Raw genomic sequence first — 24,605 nt, forward strand, 5'->3', positions numbered from 1 at the left:
ATGGCAGTGTTGAGATGACAGCCGTGCTCTAATGGCAGTGACTCCTGAGAGATGGATTAGAGGAGACCAACAAATCCATGAGCAGAAATGAACCGTATCCACTGAACGGCAGCTGGTTTTCAAATCGCTTTTTGCTGTTCTTGTGTCCCACATATCATTGATGATTGTTTCACTGCACTGTGATATAAGCCCATTTGACTCCCAGACTCATCTCCTTACACTGGATTTAATTTGTGTAAAGAAGATGGCTAACTTGGCTCATCTTCTCCTAGTGGAACAGTAATCCAATCATGGTGGGGATTCTGGTGTTGTTGGGAGGATGACGCATGTCTCTGTGGGGGGGTGAGGGGGGTGGTGGTGGGGAGGGGGTTTGATTACCTGCGTCAGTACAACCCTCACACACACACACACGCACTAAACGGAAGCCCCATTGGAATAGTCTGAGGCTTAGCATGTGTTTGTTGTGATACCCTGCCAGGATCTGTCCGTCTGCGAGTCCCTTTGAATTATTCATACCTGCATATTTGTGCATCTATTTTGTACGTAATTATTGTTTGTCACAAAATAAGTATTTACTCATGCCGTTCTCGTCCAGGAGGAGTAATCTGCAACAGAATGTAATGATTTTAAACAAACAGGTGCATCTCTTGAAATAAGTCGTTAACAGGGCCTGATAAACAATGACCTCATCATTGTTATAAAATAATTTTTGTCTTTTTGCTTCTTGCTAACATTATTCATCCCCTTTCCTCTGTTCTCTCAACCTCAGGCTCCCACAAGCGCAGTCACAGTTTGGGCGACAAAGAGATTGGGCGTTCCCCTCCCTCCCCTGCCCCAGAGCAGCCATTTAGAGACCGGTCCAACACCCTGAGCGAGAAGCCTGTCCTGCCCGTCATCAGGGACAAGTACAAGGACTTGACTGGGGAAGTGGAGGTGAGGAGGATTCTACTTTATCCGCACCACATGTCAGCTCTGTTAACCTCCACACGATCTGTCCTGAACACATGAATCATGACTATTGGAGGCTACAGAGCTGAGAAATGATCATCTGTTCTTTGCTGTCTTTGCTGTGCCTGTTGTAAATAATGTTGTGCTTGTTGTTGAAGGAGAGCGAGCGCTACGCATACGAGTGGCAAAGGTGTCTGGAAAGCGCTCTGGAGGTTTGTTTTTGTTTTTGTCCTATGCCTGACTTCATCAGTAGGCGAGAGTATATTATGAGTGTGACAATACAAATGTAGATTCATTTTGATCAACAGCAGGTGCTCGAAGCCAGTTGTAGCACTTTAAGGACATTTTCCTTATTTTGAACATTCAGGGGTTAAAGGCTAACACGCCTAAAGAGGAGAAAACATGGCAAACATTTTGGACAAACAAACAAGGATAGTTACAAAAAAGCAGGAGTTGTAATGGTGATGAATATACTTGTCAACTGTTGCATTATAATGGTGATGTTGAGCAAAAATCAGAAGCATGTCATAACCGGTCTGTAATCCCACATTCAGGTCATCACCAAAGCAAACAACATCCTGAACGGCATCAGCAGCTCCTCTGTCTGCACTGAGGTCATCCAGTCTGCTCAGGGCATGGAGTACCTGCTGGGTGAGGGATCACAAACACACACTCATGCACACTTACACACGACACTACACAAGCATGGATAGTTGAAGAACCCTGTATGTACCGTTACACCCTACTGAAGGACAGGCGGGATAAGATTAGAACGAGCTCTGGTGGGTGATGGCTTATCTCTGCCTCGTCTGACAAGGTCCCTGCTCCCTTATTGTGTTCCTCTGCCTTTAACGAGCTGTGAGTGGCAAACATGTCTCAGTAAGGGCCTGGGCACATTCTGCCTCTTCAATATAAAACAAAGAGAAGCAACGAAACATGTTTTTGTGATTGCTCTTCTTTATTTCTCTTCCAGGTGTGGTAGAAGTGTATCGCGTCACCAGGCGCGTGGAACTGGGCATAAAGGCGACGGCCGTGTGCTCTGAGAAGCTTCAACAGCTGCTGAAGGACATCAGCCGTGTCTGGAACAACCTCATAGGCTTTATGTCGCTCGCTAAGCTCGCTGTAAGTCACGGAGCACATGATGGAATTACAGTTAAAGTAATGGAAAGTATCAAACATATTGGAAGTAGCGCCCAGGTATGAAAAATGAAGCCAATATGGTGGTGCCTTAAACCTGCATTATTTGCATAGTCATGGCCAACAGGGAATTCCCCTCCTTTTTACTTGATTTATTTATTTCTATCACTGTTTGCTCTAAATCTGACACACGGTCACACACTTTCTGGTTTTTCTATCATTGTGGGGACTTTACGTCACACTACTTCTTGTTTTGATGTTAATGTGTGGACTTTTCCTTATACACACTTTCTAGTTTTAGTATCTTTGCAGGGACTTTCTGGTTTAAATATCATTCAAGAGATTTTTTTGACAAACTCTCTTCTGGGACTTCTTCTGACCCACTTTTCTGGTTAAATTTTTCCAATGGTCTAACATGCAAGCTTCAAGTCTTTTTTTAACCCATCGTGATGTTGACTCTGTTAATTATGCTCTCATTTAGGGAAAGTAGATGATAAAGCAGGATACTCGTTAGGGCAAGGCCACATGATCTTTTGACAGGTTACTACTAAAATGACCAGCCTATCAGGATAGTATCAAGCTGGCATAAAGAAAATAACAAGAAGGCCTCGGTTGAAATGCCAAACTCAGTGTGTGTCTGTGAAAATGACAGACTAAAAACCAGTGGGTGTCTTTACCGTTACCACATTTACTTCTTATACACTGTCTTATAAATGTATGCAGCTGCTTGGGCTGCATTTTCATTTCATCCAGACATGTTTCAACTTTTGAGTTCCAGGTATACCAATATGCATGAGAATAGAGCATATGGTTCTATACGCAATGATGAAAGCTGCCAATAGAAGAATGAAATGTTAGTGAATCCAGTATTGTTGGTCCATTATCTTAAAATCAATGATCTATCGATTCACTAGCTGGAGCCTCTCTGGTAGGCCATGTGTTCAGGTCAACAGGGATGTCAAGGACTCTATAGATTTATTTATCCAGCTGGTTGCTGGAGCCTGTAAAGTAGAGACAGAGGAGAAAGGACGTTGTCTACAGCAATACTGCTTTCTATACTGTGGAAGAACTTGCATTGTGTCTCGAGAAGTAAAAAATAAAATGTTTTAATTTAAGAGAGTAAGCTATTTTAAAGACAGAAAGAAGAACATGCTACTATTGTTTGTTTTGATTCCACGTAGTAAAAGTCAAGAAGAGCATTTATATAAAGTTGATGATGCTTGGAGATGTTTACTATAAGCAGACTTGTTTTTATTATTAGAATAGAAATGCTACATTTTCCCTGCAGCAAGAAATACAATTATTTTCTGTGTGTGTGTGTGTTTGTGTGTGCAGCCTGATGAAAGCTCCCTGGATTTCTCCTCCTGTATTCTGAGACACGGCATCAAGAACGCCAAGGAGTTGGCTTGCGGGGTGTGTCTGCTTAACGTCGACGCTCGCAGCAAGGTTTGTGTACACACACACACACACACTCGCGTGCATACGCAGTGTTTGTGTAAGCATTTTTACATAAATATTGTTGTGCTCGTCTACAGTGGATAACAATTGACATTTCTTTGACTTTGAAACGTTTTGCAGAACAAACAAGGAAGCACTATTGGACGTCTGTTTAAACGAGTATGAGACAGTTAACTGTCGCCCAAATCTCATTCCACTCTTCCCACTGGGGGCTTTGAGGGGGCCGATTCTTCTTTTTCAGACGAGCCCAGCGGGGGGGGCAAAGTGACAGGTTCCACTGCTTCTCTCTCACATACAATCATCAGTGGTCCAAACAGACAAACTAACAAAAAGAATCTGAACAAAATCACTCTTCCAAACTTCAACAGGTGGATCAATTTACTGTCCGCTTCGCCCTGCTCATCTTAGCTCCTATCTGTCAAGTGAATTTTGAGAGAATAACAAAAAGCTTGAGTTTTTTATAAAGTCAGGACATTTACGTGCACAGTTACGTCAAACGATGTTTCTAGCTCAATTAAGTCATTGAATTGTAGTACTGTCCTTGTCCCATTATACAATCATGGGGGGTTGCCTGCCATGCTAGTTAGCCTGACATGCTTATACCTTAAGGGCAGCAAACAAATGGTTAAATCACAATAAAATGCAACATCCTCCATAATATGTAAATACCAGGTGTAACTGTAAAGAGCCCCAATGTGCACGTCTTTATCACGATGAGAAACCCTGCTTAGCATGCCGTGTTACAGTTGCTAAGTGCTTAATAGTCAATCACTGTTAAGTGGGGGAGTGGTTTCATGAACAGGCAGTAGTCTCCCAAAGTAAATACTGAGGCTGACAAAGGTAGTACTGTGAACTCTTGAAATAAGTGAGAGAGGAGAGCTGTCACTGTGGCCCCTCGGGCGGGTTTTTGCACTCTGGGATTGGGTCTTTAAGGTCACAAAGGTCGTTCCTTTGTCTTGGAAGGGTTTCATTTTCTGTTCTGTCGCCTCTCTGTGGAGCTAACTGCTCACCTCATCACTTTCAGCTAACAGCACTTCGTTGTTTTTTTTCTTCTGATAACCGTTCAGTTATTAACTCTGACTGGGGCCCTATAAGCAGACGTTCTGTATGTCCAGCTCCTCGCCTACAGGGGCCGTGGTTTTCATCAACGTGGGCCATTAATGGTGTTCTTGAGCCCCGCTGTTTGGAGGGCAGGACGTTGATTGTTCCTCCTAGTCTCTCTACTGCTCAGTCAGAGCCAGATGGATGAACTGGGCGAGATATAGCTGACTGAGAGGCATCCAGAATGTGAGCAGATGTGGCTTGCACATTTGTCAAAAGCAGGCAGTACAGCTGATAAAAGTCCCGCAGACTCCCTCCCTCACCTCACACTCTCGTGTTTGCAGAGGCAGGCTGAAAATTAATGCAGTTTTATTTTGTCGCTGTGCCACCAGCGTGAGATTAGTAACCCATCTTTTAATTACATTTTTGGCAGAGGCACACTGGCAAGAATGCACAAAAGCTATCCCTTCAGAGCATAATGAAGTGAAAGCGCAGCTCTGGCCACCACAGACGCCACTGATTGTTGTATTGTCCTTTCGTGAAGAGGTAATGATTTGTTATCAAGCGAAGGTACAGAAGGGTGGCCGTGTTAATGTGGCATCAAATAAATGTGAGACATGCTTGACAGCATATGAACTCAATGGCTCCTGCTTAAAGCATGCTCTGAATTTTAATGTTTGTAAAAATTCTTCAGAATTTGTATCAAATTTGTCAACACAAATTGAGCCAGAAATAATTTGTCTTAAATCCAGGCATAGCTGAAATCATCCACAGAGGTTCTCTGTCTCATCCTGCTGCTTTTTGGATGATTCATTGTGAGAAACCACAATTGTGTCATCTCTTTTTTCCCGCCCTTCAGGTCAGGAGGTGGAGACGGGCAACCAACAGCAGCATTTTCAGTTTGTCAGTCAAAAGCTGAAGCAGTTTGATCAAAACGGCCACTTTTCAGTTAATGATTCCCAAGCACTTCTCCCCTGAATGATGGTTTGAGCAATCACTAAAAGCACTAAAACTGATTTTAAGTCGCACAATTTAGCATTTATGGCCATTCATCTAAATGCTGGTTTCTGGAGTGCCGGAGGATTTAGATTGATTAAAGTGTGCAGCTTTTACTAAAGAAAGCATTGCAGCAGTGCTTCAAGAAGTTTCTCTCAAACGTTTCATCGTCTCAACATTTTAACTTGCAAAAATGTGTTGTGGTTGCCAATCTCTGTCACTGCCACTTTATTCAGCCCGGGTTAGCAGTGTTTTTGTACAGGTTGATTAAGTCAGAGACTACTTACTGTATATAACACTGATATAAGTTGGAGGAGAATTAGCAACAATCCTGTCTGAAACAGTTCAAACTAAACCAAGAACTGAAATTGTTCAACATCTGTTCTGGTTATTTTCCATCTTTAGAATATTTTCAGCTTCAGATGACTTTTATGTTTTCAAGCTCTGCTGTCAATCAGAACAAAAGTCCACTGACAGTGAGAGCACAGATGTTTTGGTTAATCACAGATGAAGGTATTCAGTGTGAATGTGAGAGTTATTCAGTGTCAAAGCACAAATCTGAAATTCGTTGTGACAGTGCTTTGTGTGATGATATCAGCTAACTAAAACTATCAGGGATACTCTCTGGCTCATCATTTCAATCAGCTTTGAACACCACTACAGTCAGTGGAAAAGTGGTAACACCATATACTTTGAAACTGCTTTGTACCTCTACTGGTGATTCATTCACAGTGAGCTTCATTGAAACTCAAGAATCAAATGGAAATTGATGAAAGCAGGAAAATCCTTAAAAGTAGGCTTGTGTCTTATCCCTTCTAAAAATCAGTTCACTGGCCATTTATTGACATCAAGTCTCAGAAAACTTGCCAAAGAACCGAAGTTCAAGAGGATTTAATTTTTGCAAATCATCAAAGAAGAGTTTGTATTTTAACCAAAATGTCTGCTGTTGGAGCAGCTGATGGCAAACATCAAGCCAGCTGTTTAAAGGTGAAAGAAACCCCTTTAAATCACTTTATTTCTTTAGATTTGATGACCACAATTTAACAGATATCTTATGCACGATCTACTGGACAGTTTCTTGGCAGATGCACCTGGAAAAAAAAAAAAAAAGCTGTTCAAGTGACTGAAATCTTGAATCATACCTTTTGGATTATCTGAAACTGAATCTCTTGAAAACTGTGAATTGAAATGTGTAGGAGCCCAGAGAGTAATAACTCGACTTCTTTCCTGTTTTAACCCACAAGCTCAAGGGGAATGGGGAGCTCTGTCCTGGTGACACACAGCTGATCTGAATGTTTGCTTGCTGCTCTAACATTTGATTTTCTCCGCTCTGGGCATTGCATGAACATGCTGACTCCTCTTGTGCTTACAGGCTCTGACTAAAGACAATGACAGAAGGGTAAGGGGTAATCACGCATTATTCATATCCAAGACATAAGAAATAGTGCAATATAGGTTTGTATTTACTCTGGAAGGGTTTAAATGATATTCCACCAGATGGAGCCCAGTTCTGAATCTCTAACCTTTACATGAAACTTAAAAAGGTCAGGTGAATGATTAGAGTCACTGTTTAATCTGAACAGCCACAGCTTCAAAGCATGACTTCTCATATTCTTGTTTCAACCTGCCTTAAAGACAAACAGTTTCTGTCCAGTCAAAAAAGAATAAATGGCCGTCTATGCACTGCCATACACAGGTGAAGTTAAAGGAAAAAGTTCAGGTTTGAGACGGAAAGGCACTGCAGTGAAAGAAGGCTGTATTACAGTGCTGCTTTTATGTGATCGCCCTTTCATATAGCATCCTCTCCCTCCCAACGTTTTCCCAGCTTTGGCAGCTGTAAGTGCAGGTTTGTGGAAACATGTAGGCCAGGGCACAAAAGAGCTCGGAAAGGAAATCGCTCTGCCTGTGAAATGCAAGCGCGTGAGTAAACGCAGAGAGTGGATATGTGTCATTCGGTTTGCGTGAGAAAGCCCGTCACCCCGTTTAGCATCTGTGCTGTAGACTGCATCCGAGCAGGTGGAGACGTATCTGACTTCAGTGTTGTGTGTGTGCAAAGTTGCTACGTGTGTGTTTTATTTATTTTTTTAATGCAGTTGTTGCTTTCTGCATGCCTCTCTTGTCTGCGTGGGAGGCTGTGATTCACTGCACATGACTCATTCCTCTCTACAGCTTCAGCTCCCAGTATTTCACCGCAGGGATGCAAACTCTTCAACGGCACGTCGTACACATGAGCAGCTCCAAGTTGGGCGCACACACACAGTGCTACAGTTGGACCCAGTGGAAAATGTGCATCAGCAGCACTGCAGCCTGGGTCAGATCATGCAACATGTGGAAGAGTCCCTAAAGTTGAACAACATTTGAGGTTTTAAAGAAACAGGTCTTGTTTTCTGCTGCTACAGAGCATGAGGGCAACATTTGAGTCTCTTAACTCTGACCTAAGGGTGAATAAAACATTGTCTCAAAGGTGATCACTCGCACATTCTTCACTCAACTTAGAGACTACATTTGTACGTAAAGTCAGGGTTGTTTTGTGACACATATGACTGATGTGAAACAACACTGTTTCAAAGTTTTTTCCCCTCTCTATCTGGCTAATTTGGTAACTTTTTGTGAGATGTTATCTTTTTATTTTACAGATAATATTCTCCCATTCGCTCCCTCATTTGCCATAAAACTGCAGATGTAGCCCCTTATGATCAGGGGCTTTAGTCAATGCCTACATGAGAGAGTCCTTATGAACGTGCTTGTAAACAAATTGGCTTTAACTGAGGAAGACTTGATAAAGGAGCATGTCTTAAAGCTCCTGTGAGGAGTTTTTAGCTGGTCATGAAGCAAACCGGTATCAATACTGATGATATAAGCCGCACCAACATCCACACAAAGTTCCTCAGAGAGGCATGTAACACACACACTATAACTGGATCTCAAGTGCATGTAGAATGTATAAAGAGATGATTGTTCCATTTGAGGTCTCTGTGTCTCCCTCAATGTCATTCGGTGAATAAACAATGAGAAGTCCGTGGCACGCTGAAAATAACTTGACTACATTTTTATTGTGCGCGAACAACGCGTTTCACTTGTAGCTCCCTCAGGTTCGCCCAGCACAATCACAGGGCACACATTACACAGGTGCGTTATTAGGTGAATGTTTATTTCTTCCAGCACAGTCTCAGAAATACCTAAGAGACTGTTCGTCCTTCACAAATCTCAGAGAGAGAGAGTTTAAACGTGCTGCAGTTTGTTGTGCTTTGAAATCAACCACAACAGCATTCTTCAGAAAACCTTTCTCATATTTATTTGGACTCTTTGGAAACTCTTAACATTTTTATTCAGAAGTGAGTCATAAGATGTTCATGCGTCACTACGTAAATACTGATTTGCACATTGCAGTTGTACCTATTCCAGGTTGTACATTATTTATATGCAGTGGAAGTTTATTTTTCCGACCGTCTGCATAAGAATTCAAAATATATTTTTATGCAGGCTATTTAAAACAAATGAGACACGCAGGTATTTTATGCATGCAAACGTGTGTATTATAAAATCTGTTTTTCTTGCTGGAGGCATTTTCTCTCCTACGACTTGGCTGCAGCATACAGCAGGGTCATGTACACAACAGCTGAGCTGTTCAGCACAGAGCTGTTATTATAACGGATGTGGATCACACTCTGAATGATGACTTAGGCCAGTTTTAGGATCCACTCTTTAAATCTTCGGACGGGGTACACTTAGAACATTCTTTAATGCTTCAAATGATCAGTCCTGGTTGTGATTTGTCCTTTTGTTCCTGCATATCTGTCGCTCCTTCTCCTGTGTGCACAGACACGTTTCATGTCTCAATGTTTCAGGTTTGTAATATTTCAACGTTTCACTCTAACAGGCGTTCAACTCGGAGACGGACAACTTCAAGCTGCTGTATGGAGGCCACCAGTACCACGCCAGCTGTGCCAATTTCTGGATAAACTGCGTAGAGCCCAAACCCCCCGGCCTCATTCTACCTGACCTGCTATGAGCTTTGGCCACCGCTGCCGTGGCAACGGGTCACAGAAAATTGTCAGACAGGTGGACTGACGACTCCCTCGCACTGCACAAGCTCTCACCTTGGACTGTGAGCGAGAGAAGGATGTTAAAAACACTGGATCCCTCTGTATTTATTGGCTTTTATCTGCATTCCCTCCTTTTTGTCACGGTTTTAATTAGCTCAGCTGCTACCCACGCCGAGTTTATGTTCACATCTGGATGTTTGTTAAAGATTTTCTCCAAATGAGTACCATCTCCACATCTGTTCTTCCACATGATTTACATACTTCACCTGTATTTAGGTATAGCTTACGTTCAAATCAATCAATAGTTATCCTTTTAACATTAATTTCACTGAAGAAAATGTAAATATATCTAAATAATATCTTATAAGTGGCCAATATTTATTACATTAGGTGTGCAATATCTTTGACTATACTGGCAGAAGTCTATCCCCCTCTTTAGTATATCTTCTGTTTGAGAGGACTTGGATTCATTATTCTTTTTGTTTCTAGTGAATGAGCTCTGTTGATCATAAGCCTCTTACTGTATTTTAATTATATTTGTCGGTCTGGTCTGTTATATGAAACTCTCTTTTATTAAATTTTTAAAATCTTGAACTTCTCAAATCATTCTCACTTATGGCAGGTGTCTACATTTTAATGAATTGTGTTCAGTTATCTGCTTTGAATGTTTATTTGCACTGTCGAGGAGATTCCCTCACCTCTTTGGGTTTTTAAATTGTGTATTTAACTGGGAACAAAAAAGTTGTGACTTTTGGGGGACTTGAAGGGAACCATGTAAACGGTTTAGTTTTTATCTGTCTTGGCGTTTTGTGCAACTTGAGCTGAAATTTCCAGAAGAGGTCTGTGATTCTGAACGAAGACTGCAGCAGCACTTTTTGTATGTGACAGTGTCCCGTGTAGAATTGTCATAAAGACTTACTGTAATGTGAATGTGATGTAAATAAATATACATACATCTTATTTAAAGTGTCACAGGTTGTTCTATTGGTCTCCAAAACCGAACCCTAACCCATCAACTGACTTCTTAAGCTTCCTTTAATACATTTAGCTTACTATAATATAATATATTATTAAATTTAAACTAAAGAGCTCAGACCATCCAGAGGTTATCTGTATCTCAACACAAAGATTTAAACCAACAATAAGTTAATGCTAGGGCTAACTAGCTTCATAAGGCTACTTCATATCAAAGTGTTGGACACAGATCACTATGGGGGCTGTCATGCATGATCCTTTAAGGTCTGTACTTTGAAAACTATTCAACTGCAACCTAGATAAAGTCAGCTGGAGATGTTTTTTTTTTTTACCTGATGTATATTATAAACAGTGCTTGCATTAGTCTAGACTAAATTGAGCTGAAAAATCCATGAGAAGTGTGCAGTTTACAATTTATTAAACCACATCTGGTCATATTTAACCTTTTTTTAAAAAGATTTAACCAAAGCTACAATGTGTTGAAATAAAAAAATTAGAGGTGCGGCCTGATTTTCGTCCTTAGGCAATAGCAGGTTTGGTGTTCAGCTTTTAACACTTCCTTGGAGAGAAAATTACTATGTTCTGAAAAAAGATCCATATATTTCTTTTGCCATGCTTTTGTAAATCAGCAGTGTTCCTTTTGTGTCGTAGAAGTATTAGTGTTGGTGTTTGTTTGTTTTTTAAGTCTGAGGGTATTACAGTTTTGAAATGAGATGATCGTTTAACTGACATTGACTTTGATGTTATTCGTCCTGCTCCTCCATGAAGCTTCCTCTTCTAAATGCATGAATGTTGCAGCTCATTTTTCCTCCATCATTTCACTCAATATTGTACTTTCTCTGCGCCCAGAGGCCTCATCTCCATCACTTTGTGACAAAATGGAATAAATTCTCCATCGACAAGCCTGCGGGCCATTGCTGGTGATCTCGCCTCAGCCAATCACATGAGATGTCCGGGGGCTCTGTGAAACCAGTCTCATTATCAGTCCCACTTTTGTTCAGGTGTGTTCTCCAACATCCATTTTATCTCCCACTGTTCTCTAATTTATTTCCTGCAGAAAATGAATTCCTCTCCTCTCACAGTGAACATCGGGATTACAGAAAATTACAAGCATGGAAATCAATTACTGACTTAAGGCTGTGTAATTTGAAATGCCGAGCGTCTCCCTCTTTCCTGAGCCTGTCATCTCCACGCCGATTGTCTTCGGTGCTGTGCTGAAATGAGCACTCTGGGAGGGGAGCGAGATTGAAGTGATTCTGTATTGACTGCTGCCCTTTGGTATTTCACGTCCACATAAGCTTTATTATTGATCGAAAAGACAGCTGCTTCTCTTAAATTCAAAAGATTGCCTTTACCCATGAGGATGAGAGTTGCTTCCACTTTTATTTTTGTCCTGATAAGATTTCATTTATTCACAAAATATCTAGTTTGGATGCTCTGACTAAAACTGAAAACAATCCAGAGCGCTTCCCATGCTGAAAAGCCAGAGTCTTCTATTCTACATTTCTTTGTAGAATCTGTAAATGGAGATTAACGTTCCTTAAACAGGAGTAGTGAGGGTAACTATTTTAGCTGAATAACAGCAGCTGTATGCAAATGAAGCAACCATGGGAATAAGATGTAACAGCAACCTCCAGTTTGGAAATATGAAGCCAATGCTGAAGTGCAAAAACACTGCAGTTCCTTGAGTACCCACTTGACGCCGACTGCAAAAGCAAAGGAATCTGCAGTACTGTAGGCCATTTGAATATCAGAAATAAACATTTTACAAACATAGCTTTGGTCGCAAAAGCTAATTTCTTTATTTGTAAAAACGGTCGTAGGGTGGAGTTACTCATCCATTTTGTTTATATTAAGGATTAAAGTTTTTTATACATTTGGCTGTGGCTGAGTTAATCGACAGGTGGGTGCGTTGTAACGGTAGGAATCTTTTCCTGCTTCTCAATTAGCTGGAAGTTAGATGGAGTCAGCATTTTCTATGTGGCGACCGCCGTTGTAGGGCCTCATAACACCACTCAGAAACCGCTGGGTCACTGAGAGTACGTCCATGTTTTATATAGTCAAAGGAACCTTCAGGATTAACTCCTTGTTGGTTTTTGTCTTCTCACTGGATTTGCTACCAATGAGAAAATTACAGAAGATCAACAGAGTTATTGTTTAACATTAGTCCTCTGTTTAATCTCAAAGTAACCACAGACATTAAACACTTGTGTAGATATATGATGCCAGAGTTTCACCATTAATGACCCGGACACAAACGTGAGTCATTCCTACTGTTCAGACGTTCTGCTCAAATTTATTGCAGCTCTGTGTCTCACAGTCTTTGCTTCATAGTCCGCTCCATCAATCTGTTCAGACAGTTGAGGCTTTAAAGGCGATGGACGGATGAGTCACTGTTACACCCCAGAGACGACACACTCACACAGCTGCTCACTGAGGAAGAAAGACTTGTTTCACTACAGCCGAGGTCTCCTGTTGAGCTTAAGATCAGCCTAAGACTTTTAACTCACACATTTAGGAAAGGTTATTTTTAATACTTCAATTTCTGCGTTTGATCAGCCTAACAGGAAACACCAAAAGCATTCAACTTCAGGGCCTGTTTGTTTTTGTGTTGGATGCATACTTTGAATCACTGTCAGAAGTTAAAGCATGCGTTGCTGTGCTGCTAAATCACGCTGTCGTATTAGAACTACAACGAGGGTGGTGAGGTGGTGAAATTGAAACAGCAGTGAAAGCAGCATGTTTTTATTAATGACAGGGCCGTGTGCGTATGGCCTTGTTAAAATGGAAATTCAAGATTTACATCTATTGATACGGAGCATAGCTCATGCTGATTATAGTGAATTATTAAAGGCTATATAATTCAAAGCCCAGAGTGGCCATGATTCAGAAAATCGTCGCAGCTATAGCAGATGTTCATATTTGCCACCTACCACCCCATCACATACAGAAGATTTTGTCAACACTAAGTTGCAAGGTAGAAATCAAAAATCCCCTAAATACATTAGAATATTATTATCATATCAGGGTTGAAAACAACCAAATGGAAAGATATCTAGTCTTAAATAATTGGACTAATCCAGAATGTCGCCTTACACAAAAGTCAAAGCAAAGTTCTGAATATGTGGCGATTCAATTATAGTTTGATTTTTTCCCTCGATTACGCAACCTTCCCGATGTTCAGGTCTAAATATGTGACACGCCCCCTGCACACAATATGAAGATTTGTCATTGATATTTATGGTCTTGGTCTTGGTCTTGGTCTTGGTCTTGTCTCTGGCTCGGTCTCGGTCTCGTCCTGCCTTGGTCTTGTCTGTGTCTTGATCCCTAAATGTCTTGGTCTTGTCTTGGTCTAACTACCATGACTGTCAGTACAAAGTTTAATGTACATTTTGAGTCATTTAAATGTTAATGAACTGCTGGAACAACAAACTGACATTGCCATCCTTCAAGCATTTTGCTAAACTGCTAACTCTAAATATGAGTAGGTTTAATTTTGAATGCTGTTTTTTGTCTTATATTCTGTTTTATATTACTGAAAACTGAACATGAACATTTTTTTTATACATATTTCTTTCCTGTTCCTAAAACCTGCTGCTTGGCACAGTTCCTCATGTGTTTTTCTCAATCATTTCTGATATATTATACACTTAAGTGAACTAACAAATCAACACGACGCAGCAGTTTGTTGCAGCTCACCTGTGTCCGACACTTCCTGTTGAGTTGCTTCTGTCTGGTTTTCATCTCCTCATACTTCATTAGCGTTGTTCGTTCTGCTTGGCCTGCTGAGCTGTAGTCTGCACGGCCTCTGATGCTCAGGATGATGCAAATCTTTCCGCTAACAGCTGTAATGATAGATGATAATATTCTGCTCCTCCTGGTGAGGGATGCGTTTACTTTTAGTGCTCGACTATTCCTTAGAAAGGTTGTGCATTAACACAGCAAACAGACAGGAGGTAGCAGGAGAATCAAAAATGTGAATTTCCCTCTCTTTGCTTTAAGAAAATTGTGTTTGCAGTATGTAATATGTGCCCATCACTTTTGCATCTCTGTCATCAGACGGGCCTTGTGTCTTTCTGTAATGGAATTCAGTGTGAGACCACTCCGAGGTCCCCGGAGGTGTGAGCACAATATGAGGAGCGCTCATCAATATCTGCCTGCTGCTCTGTGTAGTCACAGCAAATAAAAAAAAAATGACGGAATGCCTCTTTGGTGTCTCAAAGACATCTCTGGGGGGAAATTGTCCACGCAGAATGAACATTTTGGAGGACAAAATGCTCCAGCCTGCCTGTTCAAGTGAAAACATCTCAGAGACATCAAAAAAAGATAAATAAAAAAATACCAGTAAATAAATAGAACCATCTTACACAAAAAGTCGTCTCTGTGGAGTCGCTGTGGAGTCCAGTAATATTAGCGTGCATTGTCAGTTGACAATAGGGTCTTATTTGTTTCCTAACTCCACCCCTCTGCTTGTCAACAAATGCATGTCGTCTGTGATGGGGAGCCGTGACAGCGCGGTGTATTATGACAGTTGCACTCAGCAACCATTGGTCGGCGCCAAAGCACACCAAACCGATTGGCTAAATAATGTTGCTTTAACCTTTGTTGAAAAAGCATAACCGCACTGTTCTCTGCTCTTCTCATCACCTTATAGAACATCACTGCTGAGTGTGGATGGTTAGACGTCTGACACACTGACATATTTTACTGCATTAAATGGAAGGGTGAAGGTAAAACACAACAGAAATCTTATATCTGCTAGAACTTCTAACATTTCTGAAACTCTGCCAAGAAACAGGCAACAGGCTGTAAAAGGCTGCAATATGATCCTGATGTTAATACATCGATTAGAAGTGCTTGTTTTTGCCACTGACAGGCTTGGAAAGTTTTTCTTGATGACCGAAAACCTCGTGAAAAATATTTGTTTAGAAATAGATGTCATGTTTCACTGCCATCCTTCTGCATCAACAGTCCTTTTGAGGATTCAGAGCCCAACCTTCTGTTTACACAAAAATGTAAATTTCTTAACAGATGTCGAGTAATTGCAACAGTGATCTGAAGCTGTAAGTAGCAAAAACACACTTTGCATTGCAACTATCTCAGCCTGTTGCAACAACTCTGGCTGAGGCGCTCTATCCTGAAGCTATACCCTAACATTCTCCTATTAGTTGGTTGACCTGTAAAAGGTGTAAACATATGGCCAAGCTCTAACAGTAAAGGAATTACCTGTTGAGAACATGACTTTAAGAGTCTTATGGAGTACCAACGTTTCTTGTCTCACCCCTCTAACTATTTAGCGCTGCATAATGCTTTTTGGTGTGAGTACAGCAAAGTCAAAATTTGAACCAGCAGATAAAAGAGAGGGATTTCGTCCTGTGTGACATCACTCACCAGGCCAGTTTACATACAGATATAAAACGTGTTTTCCACGCTGCACTGAATTTTAACAGCTATCCCACATGTTGACCCAAGGCAAAAACAGTAGGTAAGAAAAAACTCTGCAAAGCTTTTATAATAGAGCTACCAGCCCCCGCGAGGCAGCAGATATTTTCTTTTAATACAGCATCAAATATGACTACAATAACATAGTGTGGTCACAGGATGAAACAGTGAACCCTGTGCTACACAGGAACTTTCCCTAAACCTTGACTTTTGTTTACATCCTATATATTTTCACCTTTAAAAAGGTTTATATGCTAACATCTTTAAAGATTTTCTGTCCCATGAAACATGTTTTTCCTCACTATCAATACATTCAAATAAAATACTTTATTTTTAATATTTTTTCTGTACATTAACTTAAATGCTACCATGAACTGAGAGCATGCTGCTGCCCTTCACACTAAAGACTACCGCAAAACTTGCACAAAACCACCACATGACACCACGTCAGGAAAAGGACTTCAGGCACATCTCTGTCAGAGCTGCAGAGTCTCTCAGCTGACACCTTCACAGAGTGCCGGTCCTCCACTGGAACTGGAAAGACAGACCAGGAAATAGACTGCACCAACCTCCTCCTGTTTGGTGTCTGACATCATTGTGGTATCGATAGATCCTTTGGTCCTAAGGATTCTGGGCTTGAAGTCGCCTTGCTCCTACTTAAACACTTAATGGAGGCAACTGGTTGGACAGACAGCTCCCACATCAACAACCAGGGTTACCTAGTGACTCCTTCTGTCCAAATGCACCATTAAATAAGCTTCACACACATGTACAATCACACTTGGCCTGTTCTGAACATACATAAACCTGCAGTCCAGAAGGGCAAGAAGGCTCCTCTTAAAGTTACAGTCCATGGTCGAGGGACGTTTCGCCTCTCACAGGCCCCAGTAAGGAGCCAGACACCTGCGGTCCCTGTCGTAAACATCAGGTATGACCCCATAGGGCGTCTGCACCATCTTTACAGAGTTCCTTCCAAACAGCTTCCTCTCATACTCAATGAGCTGGCGCCAGAAACCCCCATTGGGCCTGATGACCGGGCGGCGCGCTTTCACCCAGGCATGGGCCTCGGCCAGAGACACGCGGTGATACTTCATGAGGTATGCCAGACACAGAGAGGCAGAGCGGCTTACCCCCGCCGCGCAGTGCACTAGCACCGCTCCTCGCTTCCGCCCCACGCTGTGGATTTTATCCGCCACGCTGTCGAAGTACAAGGAGATCGGGGAGTGGGGCATGTCCGCTAGTGGGACCTTCACGTACTCCATGTGAGGCCAGTTGAAGTTGGGAAGCTCGATGGTGGCGTTGACCACACAGGTGATGCCTTTGGACAGCAGCAGGCTACGGTTGGACGCCACATTCCCTCTGCTGAGGAAAAGGTTGGGCGTGATTTGAGCGATGCCCCCCAGCAGGCTGCTGCTCTCAGGCAGCAGCCTTGGCACCGTGGCAGGCAGCATGGAGCTACGATGGTGGTGGTGGTGGTGGTGGAAGAAGCCTTGGCTGCGGGAACCCATCGGGAAATCAAGACGGCTTCAAAAGGGACTATACTTTATTTTATCTTCTGGAGGCCAGGATCATAGTAGAGCGGCGAGGCCAGATAGACAGCTCCTGAAACACAAACATTTAACACTCAATTTACATTTAGCATTTTTATAGCTCAGTGTTGGCTGACAACAATACAAACACTTCACAAGGACGGGTAAGAACAATACTATTTGCAACAACAAAAAAGAGCTGAAACACCATTTTTCTTTGGATGCCATTGTGCGAGACAAAAGTGTTAAAATATTCAGACATTATGCCAGGAATGTTCTTTGGTTGTCTCAGTCTTAAAACATTACAAAAAATCTGATGTAACAATTAAAGCTCAGCCGCAATAGCTGGTTAATCCAAAAACAGTGATCAGCACGTCCACACGCCTCACTTTATAATAACATCGGACGGGTTCACGTGAAACTTGTTTATAAATCAGCCAGAGAGATCAGCCTCTCTCTACATTCAGGGTGAACGGTCTCCACTGCTGCACACCGAGACGTGCCTCCATCTGCCAAGTGAGCCCGGACCCCCCTGGAGGTGAACACTCACCTCATCTCATGTTCATCCATCCACAGCCCTCACATACAGATTATATCTCTCGTCTCTCTGGCTACTGCTGCTGCTATGTCGCTTTAGACGGCACCAAACTGCAGGGTGGAAAGTAGTTACATTCTGTACAATTATACCAACCTGAGCTGATAATTTACTCCTTTTAGTCACAAAATGTTCTGAAATGCGTTCATCTTATTCCATTTTCCAAAAGAAGAGTTCTGAAAAGAATCTCTCCTAAAAGCATTAATGAGCTGTAACATGAACTTGAAGATGCACATTGCAGATCACAAAAACAAAAATAAATAATTGGACTCATAATGTGTCCTTTCTGACTGTGCTGTGTGATGGATTTCACCTCCTGCGTTAAGACTTCAGTTATCAGCGGAGAGCCCACAGCTCCGGGCGCCGCTGCACCTACTGTTGCACTTGTCGTGCATCATCCACACCTTGTGCACCGGTCTGGCCGGCAGCTCTTTTTCTTTCATTTTCTGCTACAGTCTGGTTAACAAGACACACAGGTCAACTGCTTTCAACTGGAACTCAACCTGCAGAAATAAAAACACCTGCTGCAGCCTGTGAGGATGCACAGACAGATATGGACTGCTCTTATTAATATAACACTCGTCAAATACAAGACATGAATTTGAATCCCCCTGTATGAATGACATTACAGTGAGACAATGGTGGCAACCTTGAGATCAAAACATGAACAACCTCGTTCTTTTAAACAGTGGTTTCCTGGACCTGCAAAAGTCTTCTTCAAAACCATAGAAACCAAGTTTTTTTTTTTTTTTACAGGTTCTCTGACAGGAATCTGTAAAATGTTCTCACTTCAAAATCCAACAAGAGACTCTCTTGTTGATCAATCAATTGTTCTTTTGTGTGTGGTTCGGCTTTGTGTGCAGTTGTTACCAGTGCTTGAATAGAAACTTTATCAGCAGGATTTTCCACCACTGAATCAGCCTTTGACTTTCACTGGGCACACACACTGGCATTTGTAAAACGCGGACAATAAGTCCACCCTCTCTCTGCAACCTGAACTTGTCCATCGATTCCCTTGAGAAACTGCAAGTGAGAACACAAACGTCTGAACCGGCCAGACACGAAACAGTCTTTAACTATACTAAGTAAACCTTGAGTCGAGTAAACCTTGAATTTACAATATCAACAATAAATGAAAGATTTTATTTTTGACCACCAAAGAAAAACCTTTCCTACTCCAGTTTAAAATAGAGAAAAAGTTCACCTTTGGTTTACATGGCCTCAACTGGTTCAGTAGATATTGCTATGTTCATCGGGTCACAAAACAAAAAGGTTATGAACCACTGCTCTAAATGTTACATCACAGATAGTCCAGATAAAAATGTCAGCTGCCATCTTTTACTTTTTCCTACAAGATATCCTCAGATTAATAAGGTTGTAACCTCTGATTTGAATGGTTTAATGGCCTACAGTCTGCATGAATAGAAGAGTACGTATCCAATCCAAATAGAAATACTGATTTTAGATGTAATCATCTTCTGAAAGTCAAAACTTCATGACTAAGCTTCCAGCTATTTAAAATAAAGAAACCAGCCTCTCTCCCGTTCACCCCTCTCCTCATGTTGATCACAGTGTTCTTGATGCCTCAGCATGGCCTGCTTCGCTTTTCAAAAAGGAGAAAGGAACTAACAAAGCTTTCCACTTTCCTCAACACTGGTCGCCGGTGGTGATTCAACAACAGAAACATGAGCCAGACTCTGGAAGATAAGTTTTACACTCAGACCACAACAGGAGCTGTTGTCTTCTGTGTAGGTGCTCTATCTAACCTGAACTGAAAAAAGTAACAACCAAAGTGAAATGTGATTTTCTGTGTTTGCATTATTGGTGATGATGTTTTTGCCATGATTTTGCTTTTCCTTGTCTAATGTGATGGTAGATTAACCATCTTTAAGGTTGTTGTGTTTGAAGACATCAGTTTATGCTTTAAGAAACATTTCCCCAAATGTAAAATGGCACACATGGCTTTAAAACCAAGCAGGGAATGAACCACAACAATTCTCACAATTAGACGAAAGTTTTTCTGAGTTTCTTTTCACTTCATTATTCAGCGTCACATCATGTTTGTATTAGCTTGTTCCTGTTTATTCTGGGATTCATCACCCTGCTCTCATCACTAAGTCATGGATGCAGAATCTGTGCATAAAGTTGCAGTCATCTGCATTTCTTGCTACTAAAAAAATTGAAAAAAATAACAACCAACTCTTGCCAGGTTCAAACCCTACTCACAAAAGCACAGTGATGGAGAGTTGTGAAATACACACATAAGATTCCCTTATTAGAATTGTGTGCAAAATCACATTGCAACGGTGGCTTTTATCCCACTCACGCTATCATCAAGACATTCTTTTGTCTTTTTGTCTTTATTAGTTAGGACAGCTGAAGAGAGACAGAAAATGTGGGGCGGAGAAAGTGGGGGATCACATGCACCACCAGGCCAGGAGTCGAACCTGCGACCAGTTTAATGAGGATGGTAGCCTCTGAACACAGGACACCTGCTCAAGCAACAGACCTAAACCAGCCCCCATATGCCAGTATCATGTCATCATCATTATCATTTCACAGCAATTCATTCTGTTTCAGAGTAATGCACAGTCCACACATGACCTCGTGAAAAAAAAAAATATATATATATATATATATATATATATATATATATATAGAGGAAATTCTCTGTTGCTGCGGCAACCTCCTGACCACTCTATAAGACAACAGTAGCCACATTAATGCAGAGATTAAGAAGATAACAGAACCTCTGGTCCTCTCCATAGTGATACAGCTCCGGGCTGTGTTGAGATTTGCTCAGTCCACATGGTTATTTTTACCCCGGGCAGGGGAGGGCAGGGCAGGGCAGGGCAGAAGAGCGGCTGCAGATTGCAGAGGAGGAATTATGCAGAGTATGTCACCAATAGAAAATTCAACTGTAGTGTTTAAGATAAATCGGATGCTGCAGCTTCCCGTCAATCAAATCTGTGAAAATACTGCAAATGTTGTTGAGGCAGATCAACCATGATATGATTTATTCAATAAAGCCCTTACTAAATCATCAGTGTGGGTCTGTCAACAGGTGGTCTCACCTCACAAATCTCCTCTGATACTCTCTCCATCTGCAAAAAGATTCCTCGGGTGTCTGGTTCCACGTCCTCCAACACAAATTGGAAACGTGACCCACCTGCTGGAAATCCATCAGCAACCTCACTCTCACAACACTGAATGGTGAAAACTCTACGACACCGAGATCTGAGCTGGGACTTGGGATGGGGAACTTGAAACTCCCAAATGAAATCGCCCTCACAACCCAGAATAAGATAAATGAAATGTCTGGGAAAGGTGTGAGCAGACACACAGCTCTCAGCGTCGTCTCTCAATCAAAGGCAATCAATTTATTCAGTCTGAGTGATCCATGGAAGTGATTCTGCTGCTGCTGCTGACAGTCCAGATAATAATCAGGAGAAAATGGGGAGAAATGACAAGGATGGTTCTTTGTGGAGGAAGAACAGAGCTTTAAAAATTCAGCCAAACACACCTGGGTGCAGCTTTAAACACACAAAGACAGGAATAGCCGTCAAAGTCTTCTGCAAAAGGAGTTAAACGAGGGAGAGTCTAATTCCAAATGAAGAAAGGGTTCAGCTTTGTCACATTGCTCACAGAGTCCACAGCTTTACACAAAGACACTCGAAAACTCACATGAGCAGCCCGAGACAAGGCCTCGTGTCAGATAGTATAAAAATGGACGTATGTCTGTTTTTCAGACATAAAGAGGCCTATTGTGTGCGGTAAACTCATTTCATAATTCATATGTTTGTAGGACTACGTTTGAATCCACTATACTACAAATAGACGAGTAAATGGAGTGACTCTCCTTAACTTTTAAACAATGAAAGAAAAGACACGCTGCTTAAACTCTGATAAGGCTCATTACCTCATTGTTGCTATAAGCAGCGATTACCAAAAAGAGCAGGAAAATGAGTCAGTACATTTTAAAGTGATGAACAGATTCAATCATTCATCAAGTTAAATTTGCCAAACTTTATTTGTTGAACGCAAAATGGTAGACTTTTGATCTTTCTTGAGAATGTCATAACCTTTTTCTTTTTTTTTTACCTGTTAAGCAAATAAAGGAAGAACTTTGAAAATTACACTTAAAACTAATTATTAACATATTTGTCTATATTTTTTGTGTAAAATTGGGGAATGAATGAATATACAACACAAAAATCATACACTAATCATTGGCGTGTCTATTAGAAAACATAAGCAACACATCTAAACTGATATTTCAATTTGTCTTAAACAAAATGTCTTTCTAAATGGTGTTATTTAATCAACGTTAATAGACTTCAGTATTCATGGATGATGTCGAGTCTCTCATGTGCCACAGTGTGTAAAGATGTGGGGCTTTGGGTGAATGACTCCTCAAGTTTAAAATAATGAATTCTCCTGTGCGCACGCTCTACACGTCCTCGTGCGCGTGACGCGAGATGTGTGAGTGTTCACAAGTTCTCGTGCCTGAAAAATCTCTTAATAAACAGAAAAATATGAAAACATAGCTATGTTTGTGTCCAGTGTACACCTGGCATCAGCTTGTCTTTTTTTTTAATAAATGGAGGACGTGCACGTTTTATCAATTTCACCTGTCTTGCATCATAAAACAGATCACAATAAAAACGTGTAGCAAGATAAAAGCCAGCAAAACACATAATTCAGTATTTTTTAATTAAGTTTAAATACCTTTGATAAACTGCCCTCATCAGATGTACAACTCAACTTACCAGGTGGTTCTCAGTCGGACAGAGATGGAGGTTTTCAAAGCGTCTTCACCGCCTGCTTCGATCCGGTGGGCTGCTCTCACAGTACGGACATTAACCTTCAGTCGGTCCGATCACACAGACGGCCAGAGGGATGGCGAGAGGCCAGCAGGTGAGAGACAAACCGCGACAGCCAACAACATCATGTGAAAGTCAACAGAAATACGAGCCATCAGTGCATCCGCCGGCTTCTACGCTGGCAGGAGGAGCGGCGTGTACAGAACAGTACAGCCTCTGTATGAGGGCTGGATAGTGCCACACACAGGAGGTGGCCAAAGATACCCCAGGGTGGTATATTGACAGTCCACACAGCAGAACTGACTCCTGCATTGGTTTGAAGCAGAAACGTATAAGGTTGTGGAAGTTCAATTGGTTGTTTGTTACATTTCCTCTCTCTGTTTCTGCTGTTCTCTGCACTAAGCAGGGACCTGATGGATCCTCCGTTGCCAGGCTATAGGAGGACTTAATTGACGGACGCATTTGAAGAAGCCTTAGAACAACGATGCTATGATAAATTGGTCTTCTGCCCACCGAAGGATCAATCAATCAATCTTTATTTGTATAGCGCCAATTCATAACAGATAATAACTCAAGACACTTGAGGTTAAAGATCTTACTCATTGTTATATTATACCCAACATTAATCCGGATTCATGCCTTGAATTGGGACACAGCTTGAGACATACCGCCTGATTTATGGCAGTGTTCATGATTCTAGTTTTTTATCAGATATTTCATGTTACAAAAAAAAGGGGTAGCCTATAACGACATAAATTTACTTCCATGTTGTCTTCTGTACCGGATAAGCAGAGATGAGAATCAACCAGAGAAAAGTAACCAACACTCACAAGAGTAATTGAACTTTGCATATTCATGAGTGTTTGCTTCAAGTCGACACAAGCAGTGTTCTGCTGGGGACGGTACTGACCTGAGGGGTCTTTGCAGCGTTAGCAATAATCGCTGGGTGTATTTTGTCTTCACTTTTCACAACAGGAAGAGGTGAAAAGCATTGTTCATCTTTATATAACACGGTCAATGGTTTAAAACCTGTCAACCTGAGACAATCTTGGTTCTTTTATAAAACTAAGAGAGGCAGCTGAAGTGTACTAAAAAGAGCTGTAGGAATGACTTCTTCCAAGAAATGAGTTAGCATTTTTACACTACCACATTCTCTTTGTTCAAGTCAATGTTTTTTTAAAGGTAATTTGGTTAGATGCCAAAAACAAGCTTTAGAGATTCTCCTGTTTTGTTCTATAATAGGCTTAAATAATACAGTACACTCAACTCATGAATTATGAAGCCTCTAAAGGTCCTGACACACCAAGCAGACGGCAAAGAACTAGTGTCGCCTCACGTCTTGGCCAAAAAGTTACACTAGAACGCAGCGCAAAGTCTACAGCCGACGGCCAACTACCACGTATGATCTGCGCATGCGTGAGGGCCGGCGGTGGCTCGTTGTTATATGAGAAGACCAATTTCACACCGCTGTGGTACCTCTTATTACAGGTAGCCTCAAGAATGTCTGATATAAAGTAGAAAATGGCACTAGTGTCATAAGCCCTTGGTCTTTTAGTGGAAAAAGAAGAGAAGAGGCGGAGGCGACAAATAAATCGAAACTGCACTAATGGATGAA

At 41.5% G+C, this 24,605-nt stretch overlaps 2 protein-coding genes across 9 annotated transcripts in view; one reads left to right on the top strand and one right to left on the bottom strand.

The window, feature by feature from the left end:
* Positions 1 to 10,586, top strand: part of synrg (synergin, gamma) — a 35,656-nt gene extending 25,070 nt beyond the window's left edge. For 6 of the 8 annotated variants that reach the window (XM_029280621.2, XM_065960022.1, XM_065960024.1 and 3 more), the window contains 7 exons: positions 770 to 933; positions 1,107 to 1,160; positions 1,503 to 1,599; positions 1,922 to 2,070; positions 3,421 to 3,531; positions 3,664 to 3,702; positions 9,461 to 10,586. In XM_029280621.2, coding sequence (XP_029136454.2) covers positions 770 to 933; positions 1,107 to 1,160; positions 1,503 to 1,599; positions 1,922 to 2,070; positions 3,421 to 3,531; positions 3,664 to 3,702; positions 9,461 to 9,592 — 746 coding nt within the window. In that variant the 3' untranslated portion in view covers positions 9,593 to 10,586. The remainder of the gene's footprint in view (positions 1 to 769; positions 934 to 1,106; positions 1,161 to 1,502; positions 1,600 to 1,921; positions 2,071 to 3,420; positions 3,532 to 3,663; positions 3,703 to 9,460) is intronic. The other 2 variants (XM_065960023.1, XM_065960028.1) reach the window with 1 other exon arrangement.
* Positions 10,587 to 16,104: 5,518 nt separating this feature from the next.
* dusp14 (dual specificity phosphatase 14) lies at positions 16,105 to 23,190 on the bottom strand. Its single transcript, XM_020651064.3, has 2 exons — positions 22,937 to 23,190; positions 16,105 to 17,645 (listed from the first exon to the last, which is right to left on the bottom strand). The coding sequence occupies exon 2, from the start codon at positions 17,549 to 17,551 to the stop codon at positions 16,919 to 16,921; it is 633 nt and encodes a 210-aa protein (XP_020506720.1). The 5' UTR covers positions 17,552 to 17,645; positions 22,937 to 23,190; the 3' UTR covers positions 16,105 to 16,918.
* Between the last annotated feature and the right edge of the window lie 1,415 nt (positions 23,191 to 24,605).

The sequence above is a fragment of the Labrus bergylta genome, chromosome 11, assembly GCF_963930695.1.
Source record: "Labrus bergylta chromosome 11, fLabBer1.1, whole genome shotgun sequence".
In the NCBI taxonomy this organism is placed as follows: domain Eukaryota; kingdom Metazoa; phylum Chordata; class Actinopteri; order Labriformes; family Labridae; genus Labrus; species Labrus bergylta.

Excerpts from the sequence above, each read along its gene's own strand:
- dusp14 (XM_020651064.3), bottom strand. The coding sequence starts at position 17,551 with ATGGGTTCCCGCAGCCAAGGCTTCTTCCACCACCACCACCACCACCAT.